At 38.6% G+C, this 21,101-nt stretch overlaps 1 protein-coding gene across 1 annotated transcript in view; it reads left to right on the top strand.

Moving 5' to 3' along the window:
• The window catches only part of NMBR (neuromedin B receptor), a 166,324-nt gene extending 148,984 nt beyond the window's left edge, over positions 1–17,340 (top strand). Inside the window, exon 3 of the mRNA XM_075597779.1 lies at positions 13,186–17,340. Coding sequence (XP_075453894.1) covers positions 13,186–13,581 — 396 coding nt within the window. The 3' untranslated portion in view covers positions 13,582–17,340. The remainder of the gene's footprint in view (positions 1–13,185) is intronic.
• The last annotated feature ends 3,761 nt before the right edge of the window (positions 17,341–21,101 follow it).

The following is a 21,101-nucleotide window of genomic DNA, read 5'->3' on the forward strand; positions in this document are numbered from 1 at the left end:
GAGAGACTTTATAATCAAAATGCTCGCATGAGGGTGTTTCAACCCGGGGACCAGATCATGTTACTATTACCTAGTTGTGAGAGCAAACTCCTAGCAAAATTGGAGGGCCCATTTGAAGCTCTCCGCCGCATGGGTGACGTGGACTACGAAATCTCTCAACCAGGGTCCAGGAAGGGTAAACAAATGTACCACGTAAACTTACTGAAACCCTGGAATGTGCAGAGATCTCTGTTAATCCATCCAGTGGAAAAGGAAACAGATCTACTCTAGGTCCTCAGCCCCCACAGAGGAACACCTGTGGGGACAACCAAATCACTTTGGGAACCCAGTTAACCTCTGAACAGAAAGGGGGCTTTTTAGAGGTATTTAACCAATTCAGAGATATCTTTTCTGAGCTACCAGGACAGACACATGTTGTTTTGGATGTGATAGAGACAGAACCTGGTGTAAACGTACGTTCTCGTCCTTACAGGTCGCCTGAAAGCCATAAGGCTCTGGTGGAGAAGGAGGTACAAGAAATGCTAAACGTGGGCGTGATTGAGGAATCATGTAGTGAATGGTGTAGTCAAATAGTCATGGTCCCTAAACCAGATGGCAAGGTAAGGTTTTGTGTGGACCTCTGAAAGGTAAATGTGGTATCCAAGTTTGATGCGTGCCTGACGCCAAAGGTGGACAAATTGATTGATGCCCTTGGTACGGCGGAGTATATATCCATGCTTGATCTCACAAAAGGATACAGGAAAATACCTTTAGGGGAGGAGTCCAAGTGCAAAACAGCCTTCGCCACTCCAATGGGTTTATACCATTTTTTGACGATGCCATTTGGTCTGCATGGAGCCCCAGCCACTTTACAGAGACTTATGAATAAGGTGCAGAGACCTCATAAAAATTATGCTGCAGCATACTTGGACGACATTGTCATATACAGTAAACACTGGCGGGCCCATGTAAACTGGCTAAAAGCGGTACTCAGGTCTCTAAGGGAGGCAGGGCTCACCGCCAACCCTAAGAAATATGCCTTAGGTAAAGTCGAAACAAAATACGTGGGTTATATAGTTGGAGTTGGAAAAGTAAGGCCACTGACCAGTAAGGTAGCAGCCCGGAAAGAAGTTCCAACCCCTTGAATAAAAACACAGGTGCACTCTCTGTTGGGCTTAGCAGGGTACTATCAGTGGTTCATCCCTAATTATTCGGAAATTACTGTACCGCTAACAGACCTCACAAAAAATGTGCCCCTACACAAGTGGTATGGTCTAGAGAATGCCAGAGAGACTTTGAGGAGGTAACAATGTGTCTATCAAAGGGGCCTGTCCTTAAAAGCCCAGATTTTAATAGGCCTTTTGTTGTACAGACAGATGCATCAGAGATAGCACTGGGGCAGTTCTATCACAACAGTTTGAGGGGGTAGAACACCCGATCCATTTCCTGAGTAGGAAATTGTTCCCTAGGGAAAATAATTACTCCGTGATTGAGAAGGAGTGCCTTGCAGTAAAGTGGGCAGGAGTCCGTTTTACCTTGGTGTCAGATCACGGTCCACTGAAGTTGTTAAATTCAATGAAGGACTCCAATGTTAGTCCCAAATATTGGTGTTCAGCGGTCGTGCTGTCTCAGGTGTTAATTGAAACAAATGTGTGCTTTCACTGTCGCCAGCTTAGGAGAACTCCACAATCTCCTGAAAATAGTGAGCTCCCAAAAGGGAGCTCACGGAAAAAAGAAAATAAAAGCGGAAGAGGCACACTGAGAAGCAGTACGATTTAATAAAATTAACCCACAATAGGGCTAAACAAACATTTAAAATACATGACAAGAACAATATACAGTAGCATAAATGTACAACTATTCTATATGGTGTTTAACAGGGGATGTCTGGATGTCAGCCATTTGCAAAGATGGTCCAGGTCCAGACCCATGATGCTCTGTCCAGCTGGAAGATCTACCTTACTGCCGGATAAGCTCACCAACGAATGAGTGCTCATGTCGAAATCCCTCGTGACCTCTACGTGTTCCGCACTATGTGCTTCATCAGGACTCCAATGCTAGACTGTCCAGGTGGTATATGGACCTCCAACCCTTCTCATTTGAGATTCAGCAGAGGCCTGGGAAGCTATACACAAATGCTGACTTCTCTTGAGAAGGGATGGATGGTCGGGCTTCAGCCGTGCATGGCCCTAGCCACACACAAACAGGGGAGGAATGTGACAGGGTGAATTCAGTATATCTGTGCGACCTATGTATGGTCTGTGGTCCAGCAGTGACCGGGTTAATTACAGCTTTGAAAGGCTGGGTTAATTAACCAGGTCCCAGCTGCCTTGTTAAGTGGCTTGACAAACACAGACTTTAGACTTGTTCATGGTTCTTCTTCCTGATTGCACCAGATAAAGACATGCTGAAACTCTTAAAGGAGAAATCCTGAAATAAGGGATGTGTATCTTTTTGTTTTGCTGTTACAAGGACTTGAGAAACCCTTGCAGGGAAACGGGTGAAGCCCTTATCAAGGACTTATGGTTTCTGTTAATCCTTTTATGCTGAAGAAAAGCTCTTTTATTTTTGTTCAATGTTTCTTTGGCTGGCTGAAATAAAAGCCTATACTCAGAACACCCACGTGATTTGCATTGTCCCTACAACAGTCTGCTATAAGCATGGAGTAAGGTCTCAGCAATGTTAGGCTGTGCTAATAGTGCCGGCGACGGCGACACGACAGCGCCGTCGCATCACGTCAAAACAAATGCATTGTCGCACGCTGGTCCGGTGCAGAGGGGAACAGCTCCTGGGGATCCCCATCAGGCTGTCCACTGTTGGAGCAACGCAGATGTACACTGGGGCTGAACATGCCATAGTCATAATCTCATAAGGTGAAAGCAAAATAAATATGAAATGTATAAATATTTAGCACATGTATAACATTCCCTAGTCATATCACCATAACTTTCAGAGAAACAATAGACATATCGCAAGTATGTATACAGCTACACACACCACATTTTACATATTTCATAACACCCTGGGTCAAACCATCTTTGTCATTTTGAATATTGTATATAGTAGCAGCATGTAGATAAATGTCCACCAGTCTGCGTGTACAGTATATATCGAATGATCATTTGTGAACAGAGTGTATAAGGTGGTGTAGCAATAGTTAATCCACAAAGGTTAGGTCAGTGGATCTCCTGTGATAGCAGGGTTAGGTAAAGTAGATTTAAATACCGCCAGATACACTCACAGAAATAAATAGTGTTATCAGTTTAGCAGCCAGTTGTTTTATTGGTAGCTGCTCATGGTTAATTCCTCATTTAGACCACATGGTATGACAGTGTCCAACTTATAAATCCATCTCGCATCCTTACGTGAAAGTAGTTTGCTAATATCAGACTCACGCTCAGGTCATGGTATCTGATCAATGACCATGTATCTCAGAGAGGCTAGTTGGTGACCCGGTTCCATAAAATGTCTAGCCACAACCATTGTTGACTCATTCCTATTGAGTGCTAAGTGAATACTTGATCTGTGCTCATTCATTCTCTCACAGAAAATATGGTCAGTTTTTCCTATATACATTATGCTACACTGACATGAGATCATATGAATTACCAAAGTAGGGTCACATGTCAAAAATGACTTCATCTTGAGGTCTTTGCATGAGTGTAGCTATTTGAAGGTACAGTAGCCCCCTCTAGTAACCCGCTTCAATATGTTGTGCACCCATGACATTTGTAATATTCTGGTCCTGGCTAGGAACTTTTTAGGCAAATATTACGCAGATTTCTTGTTCTATTTGATATCAGAAGAAAACATTGTAAATCGCTCATCCTAGTGATCTCTTTATTTTCTATGTTTTTAGGTAAGCAATATGGTGCATGAGGATGATTACAATAATTACAAAATATGATCAAAGAAGATCCGAAACGACGAATCCTCCACTGCACTCTATGTTATCATGTATCGATTTGGACAAATTGTCCTGACAGAAGTGCTTGCTCTACAAATGCCTATCAATGATCAGCTACTCAGATTAAAAATAAAAAACAATAAAACTTTATTACATCAATTCATCTGTGACTCTGTGCAATTATTTACAGTGTATACTGTTTAAAACCCTATTGGAGTTGTGTAGACCAGATTTACTGTATGTCAATAGGAGACTTATAATCACATTAATATGTGTGTCTTCCGGTATAATTCCAATTCTTTGTCTACATAGACATCTCAAATACCCTCGGAATGTATCCTTCTATGAAAGTATATATATATATATATATATATATATATATATATATATATATATATATATATATAATGGCTCTGTATATAGCCTATTGTTTATATATTTTGCTTTCTATAGTTTAGTCAAGTATTTCACAAAAAATAGCACTTAGGTATTGATGCTATCTAGATATAAAGTACTAGGATATGTGACAAAGTACCTTCTTGCTCTGTACCTTTTGTCCAAGGATCAGCACTTTCACACAGCCTTCCAGGTAGAGGAGACAGTCTTCTGACACAGATGTGAAAAGCTCGGCCTGTTTATTTTGCCATACAAACGCTACAGCAGATAACAGGAGTAAATCAAACAAACAAAACAAAATTATTTTTCTCAGCATAACACAGCTTTTCAGCACACCCTCCTCTTGAGAGTAAAACAGCCCTGTCTTGCTCTGTTTAGAGCAACCTTTTTAATCATTTCCCTGCTCAATCAGCTGCTCCAGTCCTGTGAAAGCTGGGAGAGCTAGAAGTCCTGGTCTGGATTCCCCTTGGTAAATCTCCAAACCGTGGAGTGGAGCAGAAACCCTGCACTAATTTAGGGCCGTAATATCCTCTTTTCACTACTGTTCCCTCATATCTGTCACAGATAGAATATGATACCACTGTTACATACACAATTCCTTAGATATACATATAAATGTTTTTTTCAGTGTGTATTTAGTGACAGGGTATATACCCAGTATGTACTTTTTAAGTAAGTTTCAGCATTTAGCTTGATTGTACTCCTTTGTATGTGTGTTCACTTGCATTTAAGGAGTTGTGTTGTGTCAAAATGCCTCCCTTCAAAGGTAACAAACTCTGACTAATATTGCAATACAAAGCCCTCGTTTTAGGCAGATTCAAATGGCTCCGCACAGCAAGTATAAATCTCACAGGACCCAGCACATACAGGGTCCACACACATACCACCACTTTCAGGTCTCGGCAAACCCGGTAGTGGACAACCCCTGACGAAGCCCTTGACGGGAGAAACTCATAGGGTTAACTATTCAAACACTTGAAGCCTTCAACCAGCCAAAGAAGTGCTATATCTATGAGAAAGAGGATACATTTATTGAAAAAACATTTTGTTGGCGCCAACGCTCCTAACATTGTGGACATCACACGATCGATGGGGGATAGCTGGAGTAAGAGATGTGAGGTGGAGTATGCAGACGTAAGACACAAGAACACTGAGACACGAAGCTTGCAGCGCCTTATGGAGGCGCATCACGTGACCGTTAAAACACTTGCGGATGGAGAACTGCACTGGACGGCAGCAGAGGAGGAAGTGGAGCAGCTGTTGGGTCACAGTACCCCAAGGACATGTGCAGCAAACCACTCATCTAAGCCGGAGGCAACAAGGAGCAGAGAGAAACTGCTCCCACCTGCAGTATCCCACATATACTCAGTACAGGTAACTGTAGCCTGTACCGAGTGAGTGGAGCCAAAATATCTCTCTGCAGAGAGATCAAATACAACTGTGGAAAGTTTTGCGTGAAGAGCCAGAAACATTCCAGGTGAAGGGTTAACACCTGCACATACTTAACCTGTGTATGCACAGTAGCCCATTCTCTCACTCTGTGAGAGCTACAGTGTACAAGATATCTCTTTAGGGATCTGTGTTTCCACTGCTCTCCTACCTCTTCCCTCTTACCCAGCAATATATACTACAAGTACCAAAATATAAACATTGACTATCCTTACCACCACTTACACCAACTTATTTCTTATTTTAATATTCTTATAGCGTGCTCTAAACGAAGAAGCTCAGTAATACTACTTTTTTCACCAACAAATTTGACTGCTATATACCATCAGTTAGATTTCATTGGTTTCATTGACAAAATATGTTCATATGATTTTTCCTTGGAGGCAAATATTCAGTGATTATCTGCATTGGATTCTGTCTGCAACACCTAGGGGGTTTACAAAGAGGCTTTAATAGTCTCCATTGTTCCCCCAGGAAGGAAGTACAGGCTCACCACAGACATCACTAATATTGCAGACATTTTAAATGGTTGTATATATGCATGCAAATGTATGTATGTAGGGGGTGCTTTTCAGAGTAACAAGCGCCTGTTCTTTTAGAAGCTTAGTATAAGATGAATGTTTTATTTGTAATTTAATATCCATTTTTGTGTTGGTGTAATTTTTTGCACCCAGCTGGGATAATTGTTTTATCAAGATTTTGTTTTGTTTTATTTTAGTAAAATTACTGTTTGTACCATACACATCTAGAGTGCGATCTCATATGGAATCCCTTAGCCTCTGAGACATAAAGTTCTCTCCTTAAATTGATCCCATGCGCTGAAATATATTTTCCTGCCATCTATTCTTTATATACGTATGGGAATTGAAGACTCCCTTCCAATATAACTCAGCAGCAGGCGTCATTCCTTTTGTATAGTGACAATAATACCATTACTTACATTGTTGCAAGCTCATTTAGCGCCATCTTTTTCTTTTCTGTTGTGCACAATACTTAAATTTCGGTTCTGAGGTCAAGATGTACCAGTGCCATTTAAAGGAGTGCCTAACATGATTGGTCAGTCCAGAGAATATGGTAACCACCAGTAGTTGTGCACTTCGTTGTTTACTAACCAGGGCTGCAAAAAGTTATTTTCTGTCTTGTGTTTGAACTTTCTTAACCTGTTTATCCACAACCCTCGTATCATATCCATGAGCTGCAAATGTATCTGCCATAGATATAAGTTGCATTGGACATTCATTATGATCACTCACTATCCTCATAACCCTCAATAGCTATGAATAAAGTAATCCTTGCTTAATTAGTTTAGGTCAATAACTAGTTGTGTGCAACAGTTTATTCTTATTGTTGGTCTGGTATATGAACTAGAAGTCAGTCTTTGATCATCAAAAGTCAGAATGACATCTAAAAAGTTAATTCTTTGTATATGCAAATTTAGTGTAAGCCATATCGGGATATTCAGAAGGTTATGTGAACTGAAAATTCAGTCAGTTCACCCACAGAGGCTGGCCATACCAGAAACAGGTCATCCATGTACCTGCAATAGTACTGTATATTACCACAATATTTATGTACAGAAAATATATAAGTATCATCATAAATACCCATAAAAATGTTCATGAAAGATGGGGCTATATTGGACCCCATTGCCATACCTTTGAGTTGAAGGTAATAGTTAGCTTTGAATTTTAAATAATTACAGGTAAGTACTAAATTAATCATGTCTAATAAAAATTCAATCAGAGGCCCCATGTTTATCGAAGACTTGGTCAATATCTCTTGGTTGCCAAGAGTCCTTCAGTATGGGGGATTACGGTATACAGACTTGTCACATCCATCGTGACAAGTAATATATCACTAGGTAGCGGAGGGATCATGCTGAGTTGGTTTAAAATGGTTGTTGTATCTTTAAGTTATCCCTGTAGTAGTAACACAAGGTTGTAAATAGAAATCAACAAACTGTGAGAGTGGTTGGCACAGTGAGCCACCAGCAGAGATAATAGGTCACCCTGAAGGTATGTCTAGTGTCTTACTGTATGTATTTTGGGTACAATGTATATTAATGGCCTACCCGGGTGTGTCTGGGTAAGGCTGCGCTTATAGTGCCGGCGAAAGCGATGCGACGGAGCAGCAAAAAAATGCATTGCCGCCGTCGCGTGCGCTTATAGTAAGCACGACACGACGGAGCGACAGATTGGTCATGATCGCTGGAAGTCATCTCTATTTGATTTTCCAGCTAACGTCGCCTGACCGTCGCCGTCGCCGGCGCTATAAGTGTAGCCTTAGGAATTTAACAGTCTGTTCATAAATTCAAAGATTATTCTAGCCAAAAAGAATTAGGTCATCAATCAGTATTTTAAATGTAATAGTGGGATCATGAGTCAGTCGCTGATAAACTATAACATCAGACAACTGACGTAAGATCTCATTTCTATAATCACCGTAAATGAGGATCACCAGCATCGCCCCCTTTATCGGACGGTCTAATTTCAATATCAATAATATGCATTAGATTTTGAGTGCATTACGTTCATCTTTGGTGATGTTAGAATGCGCATCAGATACTGCAAAGATCTAGTAGATCTTTATGTCCCTGTTAATGAGTCGCATAAATGTACTGATAGAGGAGATGTACGACTGGCGATCAAAGTGCTAGAAGCCGCGTTGGTGCTTCATTAGATCTGTTACAAAACTATTATTTGAGCCTTAGGGGTCTATTCACTAAACTTCAATAAATTAATTGCCTTACAAAACGTGTTTGCATGTTCCTACCTAATTTGTGTAAAAACGGTAGTCACTAAAAAAAAATAGCCAAAGCGAACAAGTTTGTTTTTGCATATCAAGCGAAATGAACTTAACCTTGTATTTCCCTCCAGCAATCTGGAAGAGCTGCGCAGAGAGATCTGCATCTCCCCGCAGAGCTCTTACAGGTGATAGCTCAGTTTTAATTTTAATAACATAGTATTGAAGCAGGGGGTGTCCGGAGCTGAACCACATTAATTTCAGGTCTGTGGACCCCCTGCTTCCTGAGTTACAGGCCCCGGTATGGAGTGCCGGTTTCTCCTGTGCCTTTAAATGTCCCTGTCACGTGACGCTGAAGATGTACACTTGCATAAGATACTGGCGGCCCATACTGGGGCCTGTACCTTGGGAAGCATGGGGTGCCCTGACCTGAAATGAATGAACTTCAGCTCCGGAGACCCCCTGCTACAATACAATGTTATTAAAATTAAAACACACCTTCATTACCTTAGTGGCTACTAAGGTACTACTATTACTACTACTATAGTAATGTTACTATCTGTGACCATTGCGTGCATAGATTACCACAGTGACAATCAATGTATTAAATGACTAGAGTTTGATTTTATAGAAATGTATATATTATAGTAATTCATATATATTAGTAATGTATTTTAGTGTATTGCACGGTTATGGTTATTTGAATGGGCAAAATTGCTATTAGCCATCATTGGCTAATAGCACTTTTACCCATTCCTGTGTGGTGTTGGTGGTAAAGGGGGTGGATTAAGGGAGTAGTTGCCCCAGGGTGGGTGTTTAGGCCTTGTGGGAGGGATTAACCCCTTAATTACCTTAGCGTTGTAACCAGAGGGGTCAACCCTCTGTGGAACATCCCATCTGAGGTGTTTATGGGCATTAGGAGTCTTGCACTCAGGTTTTGCTTGCCATTTTGTAAAAAAAAAAAAAAGCAATCCCTGTTCTAAATAGGGTCCACTAATGGGCTGATCAGTTTCACTACCTGATAATGTAAGAAGAAAACAAGGGAATATAGTTGAACAACGTTGAAAAATATGTAGGTAAAATAGAAAACTTAGATAATCCCACTCACGTGTTGTTAGAATCAAATGGGCAGTTGATAGTCAGCAGGTGAAGGCAGGATCTCCCATTACAAAAGCAAAAGAGAACAGAAATAGTGTAAATATGCTTTACTGAATAGCCACAAGGTAATTTGAAATACTGTACACTCATAAATATTTGCTGAAATCAAGCGATGAGACCACCGTGGGTGTTTGGACAGTGCTAGAGACATCCTGGTGCACACACCATTCCTCTTCATCCTCCAAACAAACTCACAATGTATTTCACTTCAATTTCATCACTTGGGTTCAAGACCTGATGATGGAAAGATTCTTGTAATTTTAGACGCAGTACTACGCTTGTTGTAACTCCTACGGGGTGTATATGTTTGTTCGGGGGTACTCAAAAGCCACCTATAGACTTGATGTTTCTTATAGTCGGCCATAACTTTCTGTAATTTCTCTCTCTTAAATGTAATAAATTCTTTGTTATGTTACTTGATATTAGTCTCCATTTTAGACAGCCAATCCTGTGATTTGGGTACTGTAAGGCTGGAACAATTCTGAACTTCAAATGTATCAATGTCTCTTTTAACTTTAATAAGTTCATTAATGACTTAATGACATGGATCCTCAGGCGCAATGAATATTTGTTCAATATGTTGAACCACTTACAATAGAATTCAGGGTACGTGCTAGTGTGGGTATGTTGTACCATGAAGCAAAGAATCAATCTCGCATTTTTTATGTTTCAGTAGCTCCTGGTATATGTCAAGATGTTTAAAACTATTTGCTGTTTCATAACAGTTACATATACCATCTACGTGTTCATTTAAACGAAAATGATAATAACTTTGCTCACTAACGTCTCATACTTTGAACTCACATCAATCCCCCCACCCTTTTTTTTAACAAATATGTTAAACCTTTTTTAAAGGCTAACCTCTACCAATGTGAGAGTGAGCACTCCTATTTTTGCTTTTTCATATGACTATATTAGCTAATGAATTACCTCAACATTACATTATACTGACAATACTAAAAACATGTAAGCTTGATGATGCTACACTTGTGGTTGAGCACTCAGTGACCAGTATAAAGTACACATCATTTTAAACACATACAGTAAGTCGCTCACAGCAGCATAACCATAAAGAAACAACATTATACTATAGAAGCGCTACATAACACAACTTAATGGAAGTGTTCTCCAAAATGCACTAGTAACATTTTATTATTCTATAGAAACTGGCCTTCTGTTTCATGGTCTATTGAATAATAAATATGTATTTGATAAAAACCAGCATCACTGCAAAGTATTCCTCTCAATTCATTACGCATAAATGCATTTACAGTATATCACTGGTGGCATTGCTTAGTAAAGTTTGCAGAATAACTGTAAATACCTACAGTACAACTATAAATTTATATTAGTTTCTCTGTAATAATAAAATGTGTAATAAAATGTAAAAGCTGCTTGATTAACGTTGTAAACAAAGCTGAATGGCTAAATTAATACATTTTAACAGGTTGGCTGTAGTTAGTTGTAAAATGTGATGCCAGTACACTGAAAAGATTCACAGCTGAAAGAGCATTTTGATGTATACTGTTACAACAAATGCAAATTTGAAGTGATATACAGTATATTTTTCTCTTTTGATTATTAATTTAAGTAAGTAGTATTCTAAAGCATGTTGAATTGAGAGACCTGATACATTTCCGTAGCCATGTGCATATCTTATGAAATCTCTATTGATCTATTAAGGCTTAAAATGTGTATTTGTTTCCAGCCAGGCTTCTTACATCTGACCTGTTAGCACTGTTTCACTTTCTTTTACAGGGCTATACAAACATATAGAAATGTATGAAACTGTTATGTTTCGCAGAAGTGGACTTGTTTCAGAATGTAGGCATTAAGAAATAGTTCAAAGAAAAACACTTTTAGGTATTGCGCAGTGCTTTTCCCATAGTGACAATGTTAGATCAAAAGGGCTTTCACTCCAAATAGTTGCAAAAGGCATTGTACCTAATGCACTGCTCATTAAGGCATTACATTTCATTATAAAAAAATTCTGCTGGGTATGTACTTCCCGTAATGGTATTTCTCATCCTGACAACAATATTAATCTCTCCATTACTACTTGGTACATGCCACCCCATGATCTTTTATGGAAGTCAATGAAATTTTTTTTTTTTTAAATGTGCAAATTAGTGATTCTGTTTAATTTTGTTATATTAAATATTTCACATAATGTTGCATTTTTGTTTGTTGTAATATTTTTCTTTCCATCGATACTTTATTCATCCAACTTTCTTTATTTAATTAAAATTGATTTGCTAAAGAGCACTTTTTGAATTGTATATATTTTATAATATCTCATACATTTTCCCCAAAGGCGCAGCACACATTTAAAGCTAACAGTTACTAAAAAAAAAAGGAACACATTCACAATTGCAGTATAAAAGAAACCAAACACTAGATAGAATTATACAAATATTGGATGAACAGTATATAGAAGGGAATAATACTGTAAGTATTGAATGCCGGATAGGTTGTGGTTCACTTATCAAATGCTTGGGTAAAGAGCCAAGTCTTGATATAGAGAGGTAAGTCTTACTATATTCTGCAAAATTAGAAGACATAAGCAGCTACTTAAGTGGGTGTGTATATATAAAGGTATAACCAGCTATACGGGCATAAGCAATAACAAAGTAACAATAAGTAGCACTAAGCTATAAGGTACATTATAACCTGTTCATCTTAATAAGCTGTAAGATGTGTTTTCTGGCGTGGGACCTCAGTAAATATCACCCTAGATGCTTTATTTGTCAATCATGATAAAGTACTTCTGAGCCTAAAATGTTTCTTATTGTGTGAGTAATTACGGCTCTTGAAACAATTGCTATTAATTATTGGTACATGTTCCCATACAGATAGTTGTCCTTTGATAGGAGAACTCATGGTACTGTGGTATACTGCATGTTGCCACCGGTGCACAACCAACTCAATCAGAGGGGGATCGGTATCTAGCATAAATCACATAAATCAAGCACTCATGGGGTCTTGTAATGTAAAAAAATTAATATTTTTATACATTAGAAGACCCAGTGAGTGCCACACGTTGGGATTTACCCATAGATAGACGTGACATTTAATTTATTTTCACTAACCATTCTAAATATATCATCTTGCATAATAATGGTAAAAAATGGCAGGTGCATATTTTGCAGCAGTGCCAAGTGCAGCAACGGGGAAAAACATGCCACTAAGAATGATAAATGTCAATGTAATCTTTCAGCGGAAACAAACTTACTTATGATGGATGCAGTTTAAGATATTAAATGGCATGCTTTCAGGATTAATCTGTAATATTATATGCAGTAGCTGCTCTGAAGCTCAAGTTCTGTGGCTCAATGATAATAAAGATGTATTAGTGTATTTTATGTATTTCTTCCAATATTTTATCATCACTTTAAAAAACCCAAAAACCATTAAAAAAAAAACAAGCATTTCAGTAAATGTGATTTTCACTAGACAGATGCTCTGTGAAGTTTTGAATCTGATTAGACATTCTTGAAATGTGCTTAACAATGCTGAATTTAATGTAATATGCTGCAACATTCTTGTTGTTACAGATGGAAACCCGAAAACGACTGGCTAAAATTGTCCTTGTCTTTGTTGGCTGTTTTGCCCTCTGCTGGTTTCCTAACCACGTGCTGTACATGTACCGCTCTTTTAACTACAATGAGATTGACTTATCCCTGGGACATATGATCATCACCCTGGTGGCTCGAGTTTTAAGTTTCTCTAACTCTTGCGTCAACCCTTTCGCACTTTACCTGCTCAGCGAGAGCTTTAGGAGACACTTCAACAGCCAACTCTGCTGCAGGAGGAAGAGGCATCGGGAGAGATCCACCAGCTACCTGCTTAACTCATCTGCCATCCGAATGACTTCTCTGAAAAGCAATGCGAGGAACACGGTGACTAGCACATCACTACCGAATGGCCATAGTCGACAAGTGTCCTTGTGATTTTCCCTCATAAGATCCAGCACCTTAAATTACTGGGATTATTTATTGTGGAAAAGATTAGCATTTTTCCTTTTAAAGGTCTGTGCTGTTCTTTGAGTTTCATCTAAAATGTATATAAAGATAAAAGCTAAAACATGTGTTAAAAAAAATATACTTTAAAGGAGATTTACGTTTTATTTTCAAACACTTTTTTTTAAGCCACTTTGAATGAAAAAAGTGATAATTTGAATGAAAACAAACGTTATACTTAGCATTAAATATACCGGTTTCATTAATTAGTAACATTTATTCAATATTATTTCGGCACTCATTAATCCATCTGAGAACCCATCTCAAAATAGAATTTATCTTAAAATTTGTGACAAGTGTCTTTACAGTGGAGTTGTGTTATTGTCATATGCTTGGTGATTACTCTGGGGCTGGCTACTTGCAACAGTAACACGTTTTATGGGCTTTTTTGGGGATTTGGAGTAAGGTCGGAAGAAGATCCCTCTTTGTAGATATAAATTTTAATACTAAAACATTAAGTACAATATTATTGGTTTGTTTCAAGGTACAGATTGCTTCAAACACATTTGTTTGTCTTAAATCCTTAAAATGGTTCACAAATAGGTGCAGGGTCAAAATGACATAAAATAGGCCACTTTAGCATTTCTGTGGCTATTTATACCATCATACTTACATAATTGTATGATGTATTGTGTCTACGCCACTTATTCAATATGGTGGGAAGCAGGGTAGTGCAAAGTTAATGATGCATTAAGTTCCATTCACATAAATTCAATGTTAACTGAGCTTTATTGTACTTCTCATAAGTGGCTTACTATATGTATCTTAGGTCTAGAAATGTGTGCACTGCAGCATGTCCAAGGTTTCTATAGTGTTTTGACCTGTGCTGAATATTGGCCTGGGTACCTCGATGCATAATACAAATGACCTGTCTGCCCCTACAGTGTATTTTAAAAAACTAAACAAAAAGGAAGGTTAGAAGTCTTTAATTTTGTAAATTGTGGCTCAAAGAACAGCAAAGGAGTAAATGGAAGTAATGTCAATGTAAATACATGCTCGAAATGTTCCAAATATTATTTTCTTACCGCATTTATATTATGGACTGGAATAAATATTGGATTTCCTTCAAAATACACGTATTGCAGCCACATTTTGCAAGGTGGCACAAAAAAAGGAGGACATGTACAGATCTAGCAAGAGAGACTGTCTCTGGCACTGAGCCAAAGCTGTTGTCAGGTGACCACGGCTGTCCCGGCGCAGGAGAAAGTATGAACCTCCCACACGGCGACCATGAGAGGCATATCTCCAGGGCCGTGACTCCGGAGACAGTAAGTTTTGCTACATCTGTATCTGTAAGTAAAATAAAATACAGTGGAAATTAGTTTGGAGGGTATCAAAAAGCAATTGATAAAAAGAAAAACAACACAATGCCATAAGAATGTAGTAATGAAAAATAATTGAATATAGTTTCAAAAGCACAGCATACAGTACTGAAGCAAGCCCCTCTTATGTCCATGTTCATTAATTTGTCCAAAGCATTTTGAGTGATTATTGAAATCATGAACAAGACTACTTTAACAGGGTTTTGGATGAATCTGGTCATTGGAAGTAAAGTGAACATGAAACAATGTAATTTTGCAAGACTGGGGTTAAATTAATGGTGCGATTACCTAGTCATCACCCAACTCCTTGGTCCCAGGTGACTTGTCTGTGAGGTTATAGCCACATTGACATTTTTTAGGTTATTGAGTAATTCCTCGCCCACAGGAGGAGACACAATGCTGCATATTTACATTGAGCAGTAAGCCTCAGAAACACTGTATTTTAGCTAGTTCATTTAAGGATTTGCACTTGGAATTATCACATGTCAAATATGGTTATAATTGCACAATGTGCTCTTGTAGTATATATTTCTGTGTTAATTTTTTAAAATGTAATCTGAGTTTATGATTATAATGTGATCACGAACCCAAGAAAATAATTGATGAAATAATTCATACTTTTCCTACTATTAATCTGATCTATTACTAATGATAATCGTAAATATTTTAATGAAGTACTCACAAGAAATTAAAAATAATATTTTCTAAATATAAAGTCATCATGATACATGGTAATTTATTTGTACTGTCCAATTAGCACAACAAGGGTCCGGTTTAGAGTTGACTCAAAATGGAGTCATAACACCACCAAATTGTACAGGTGCTAAATGGCAATTTTCACCTTATAAAAATAAGACCCCAAAAAATTCCCCAAAATAGGCCACATTAATCTAAAGACTAAATGGGCAGAGCCTCATTTATTTAAATTACATTGACATTAGCGTGTCTTATATGAGCAGCAAATTTAGAGTCCCTTTAACCCTTTGATTGGCGGAGGGTGCTACGGTGTCTTCTTTACGACAACACCATTTTTGCACCTAGGTCTAAACTCTAAATGACGCCCCAAAAATCCAACACAGAGTTCTCTTATGATTATTTTGTAAGATCAAATTCCTGTATTTCAGATATTTTCAAGCATTTTTGAAGCACTAAAGCAACTGTAAATAAAACCTTGTGTATGTGTGTTAGTATGTGGTACCGTGCTTTCTATTGAGTGGAGCTTTATCTTACTCATGCTGATGTTGCTTTCTTCTGCAAACAGCATAAGGCATGTCTCTGAAGTAATCTCTGTGAGTTGTCAATGCTTTATATATTCTATGATGTGTCGTTGAACATGATTCTTGTCGGCTTTGTGCAGTATCAGCTTATCACATACATCAGAAGGGCACCTTGGTGAACAGAAACAGTGATAAGGAATAATTTTGTTTGTTTGAAAGCTCTGTTATATCCCTGAAACACTTGACAGGGGCCATGTATCGTTTCTGATCTGAAAACAACCTTTTGTAAATAAATAATTTATCATGGGTTGGTGCCCCTTGCTAATAGCAAAGCTAATAGGCTGCTTTCATTTTATTGTACATTAATTACAATTTTAATTTCTTAGGCGCCCTTGAATAGGGAAGTGTTTGTAAATCGAGTACTTTCTTTATCTCTATACCACAATGTCCTTATCAGAGGTCCAATAAAGGGTACAGAGGGCGGCTCTGCCTAAGCAAGCACTTATTGAAATGTACAGTGACATCAGACAAAAGGGAGCAGTCAGAACAAATCAAACTCCTCCAAAATCTCAGCTCACCGTGTTTAGAAACTAACTTTAAAAATTCTTTAAAATACATATAGGTGTCAGCTTTGAGTAGAAAATGTATCAATCACCCAGATGTAACCCCCTTAAATTTGTCACAGGAATAAGTACACTTTGGTCCTAGGGGTGATTTCCACTTGCATTAACTCCTGTCACTATACGTTAGCTGAACTCTCCCTCATTACCTGTTAGAATTTAATTATATAACTACAGTATTTGGGATGGTGATTGCCTTTTTCTTATGATCACTTTTCTGCATATTTTTCTTTTCAATTATTCACATTATATTTATTTTCTGTGTACATTGTGTGTGTGTATGGGTCTATATCGGTGGCACATAAAAATTAAATATTTCATAGTACAGTATGTTATCCTTTCCATGCAACAAAACCAAGCAAACGTGATACACAGCCTCTCTTGCATTTTTCTGTTTGGCCCGGTGATATTAGCCCTTTTAGATTAATTTGCCAGCATGCCTTGATTCTGCGTTAATTGTCATTCAAGTTTATGACAGTAAGTACTGGATAGGGGTGCAATACCCTTATCAGAATTTGATGAATTCCGTATTAGAATCTAAATATTTGGGACATTTCCTGAATACAGTATATCTGCATTGTTAAATTATCCATCAATTTAAAAAATAGATTTGAATTTGTAAATAGTTGCGAAATGTTAACCATTTTTTACATTTTAAATGTCTTAATTAACCTGGCGTTTTCACTAGACTCTCCTGATAAGGAGGGACATTGAGGGCCATATTTACTTAATGGTGCTTAGCTGTAAGGTACACTATGGTTTAGCACCATGTAGTAAATACAGTGTTGCCTGAAATACAGTATATGATAGAAGTAATATAGTTTGTTAAGTGAGACACTATACAAAAGTAAAGTGTAATATTGCCTTTTTTTTTTAAGTAAAATTCAAGGTTTTCTTGGACAACGATAAATATTGTGCACATCTGAATATGTAAACTCCATGGAGCCTATGTATCAAAACAACGTTTGTGCTTTTTTGCACCACACCATGTTCTGTTTGTGGCTGGGTCCGGTATAAGAAATGTTTCATTTAGTTTTTTTTGGCAGGTTTTTTAATGCAGATTTTTCGCCTGCGATCCCTCTTTCTGCTCAGACCTGCTGTAGTTTTCTGAGAAAAATGATGGAGGGAGAAACATAATTTTATACATCCCACTATAATATGTGTAGCCCTTTTTCTGAACACCTACCTAAGGACTACTGGTCACTGTCTAATACCTGCGGCTTCAGGAGATCTGAGCCTCCGCTAGCTGGGAGCCTGGGGTAATACACACTCATAACATAGCGCAGCGCCTCCACTTACCCAGGATCCCCAATGTGAAAGATTTACCCTGGGCAAGAACCATACCATACATTGTGGGACAACCAAACTTTACTGCCTCTGTCTGTGGCGCCTCCTTGACAACACAACATGCATGAATATATATGTGGTATATCATAACATTGACATCACTTCCTAACACATTATAACCGCTCTTATACTAAAGTGGCTCGGCCACACCTCATAGGGGATATCGTCCTGTACAGCCGTGGCTCTGCCACGCTCTCATAGAGTATGTCCTTGTGAAACTTGGAGAGAATGTTATCTATCCGCTAGCCACTTGCTAGTGTCTGTTCAAATTAATGCTAAGGCGGGATCAGCGCCTGATGACCGGTGTCGGTGCACTTGCAGTATACAAAATACCTCCCGGTCACGGCAGTGACCACACCTCTTCTGAAAGGGTCCGTCGCATCTGTTCCCAACCTTCCGCTGTCGCCGGCTCCACCGTCTGCACCCAGACGGCAGTATCAGTCCACAACTCCGTGCGCTTGGATCTGTCTAAGGTGACAATATCTATTCACTACGGGTGGCCCTACAGTACCGCAACCTACGGTGACACAGGGAATACTCCTAGGGACCTGGGGATAGTCTCTGGCCTAGGCAGGCGGGTCACGGACCCCCTGCTCTCACACTCCCTGTTCCGGCAAAACTCCAACTCCTTCTGCTAGCGTGGTCCCTTTCCCCTCGCTTCCTGTTCTCCTCCCCTACCAACCCAGCCTGTCCATTGGCTCCTCACGCCAGCTGACTCCTCCAAGGTTCGCGGGGGGTTAAAGTTCAGTACATAGTCCTTTTTCATTGGCTCGCTGTTCGCACGCTTCCAGGACGAATGCGCGACCTTTCCTCTATACCAGTGACCTCGCAACATTGCGCAACAATATGGCGGCGCCCTGTACCAACTTGCCGGCGCGGAACCCGCCGTAGAGTGTACTCACACACGTTGTTTTAACACATCCTTACATTTGTGAATATTTTTAAAGAAAATAAATACCTGTGCTTCTTCCCATTTTTACCACATACATGTTATTTTTATGATATAACCCAGACAGCACTGCCAGTGTTTAAGAAATGCAGATCTTTTTTTTTTTTTTTAAATCAGGCACAGCTCAACTACTTATTAAAGTTGCTGTATTATATAATATTTCCATAACCTCTTTTAGAAAACATAGACCATAAAAGGTATATATATATATACATATATTTATATATATGTAATGAATGTGAGGATCTCTCTCTTTCTGAACAAGAAGTTCCTACTGTATGAGGAAGTGCAGTCACATGTATGTAAAGGCATGTATAGGTGAGCTAACGTCTGCCTGAAGCCATTGAATTAGTAAATGCAATGAAGGCTAACACATCCAGTGTCCAGAAATAGCAGCGTTTAGGACTTGCTCAATCATCCAAGTCTCCCGCCGACCTTATTTTACGGGTAAATAGTGAAATAATAACAATAAACTCACTCACGTGTCTTTTAGTCACACTTTGGAAATTACTAGGTGTCACACTGGTCAAAATTGGAGCAAATAACATTGATATATTGACAATAGCTGCTGCTTGATATAAAAGCACATTTTTTAGTATCAATTATTTCCAGAATTGCATTGATACATAGACCCCAGATGTGATCTCATACAGTATAAAGCATTATACATAATGATGACGTTGATCCAATATATGATGTTATAAAGTACAAGTAGTCCAACATCTAGGAAAAACATGTCTGTTATGACTTTGAATGGGAATTGAATGTACATTCAATTCCCACTCATACAAAGTCCTGCCGTCTAAACCTCTGAAATATTGCCAGGATACACCCTTTTCTCAGTCATGATGCATTAAATCTTAATTCACTTATCCTGTCCAACCTTGACTGCTGCAACCTTGTCCTAGCTGGCATTCCCCTTATCCCTATATCCCAACACAAAGCAATCCAAAATGCTGCTGCCCGACTCATCTACCTCACTCACTGATCCACTTCTGCTGCTTCACTAAGCAAATCCTTACACTGGCTTCCCATATCCTCCAAAATCAATTTAAAACCCTAACTCTGACTTACAGTACAAATCTCTCAATGACACTACACCCCTTACATCTCAACCTTCATCCCCAAATAAATAGCAAAATGCCCCCGATGCTCTGCCCACAACATCAGACTTTACTCCTGCCATACCACCTCCTCTCACTCCCGCCTACAAGACTTCTCCCATGCTGCACCCTCTCTCAGAAATTCCCTACCCCGTACCATCAGACACCCCCAGCTTTCGGTAATTTAAAAACTCTATGAACAATCAAATTGGTGGGTGGTTAAACCAAAATTGATTGAAAACCACTGGTCTTAGGATTCAAAGCACCACAACTAAAAGTGCTCTACAAATGTATTGGTTAATTCCCCATTCCCTTTTTTTAAAAAGGGTTGAAAGCTTACATACTGTACTTTAAATGTTAAGCTGTTTTTTTTTAAATCAGAGCCTGTTTAGCAATTCTATTAGTTTATCTATCCTATTAGTTTGCCGAATATAATGATACTAAATGCTATACAATTTATGGGACATCCGTAATACTTCCTGATACTATCACTGCAGCAGTAGATGAAGTGCTTATGCATATTCACAGTTGGTATATGAAGCTAATGTTGAATATAAAAACGAATGCATTAGGTTTCCATCTACTCACGGGATTATTAAAATTCAGTTCCATTGTTGCAACTCAACCATAAGAGAACTAGCAGTATTCTTATAAGCACTCTTCACTTTGCATCTGAAAAATAGAATGTGGATATTTGTACACTACAAAATGTACGAAGAATAGCCTATGTAGCTAATTCTTTACATGACAAAAGCAATAAATACTTCAAAAGAGTTTATTTCCATACTGAACCTTTCAAACTCATTTTATGAAATTATTGATGTGATGTATTTATGTATGAAACTAAGCTATATAACAGTGATTAAATAATTCATATTGCTTTGTCCTCTTAT

The sequence above is a fragment of the Ascaphus truei genome, chromosome 4 (assembly GCF_040206685.1).
Source record: "Ascaphus truei isolate aAscTru1 chromosome 4, aAscTru1.hap1, whole genome shotgun sequence".
In the NCBI taxonomy this organism is placed as follows: domain Eukaryota; kingdom Metazoa; phylum Chordata; class Amphibia; order Anura; family Ascaphidae; genus Ascaphus; species Ascaphus truei.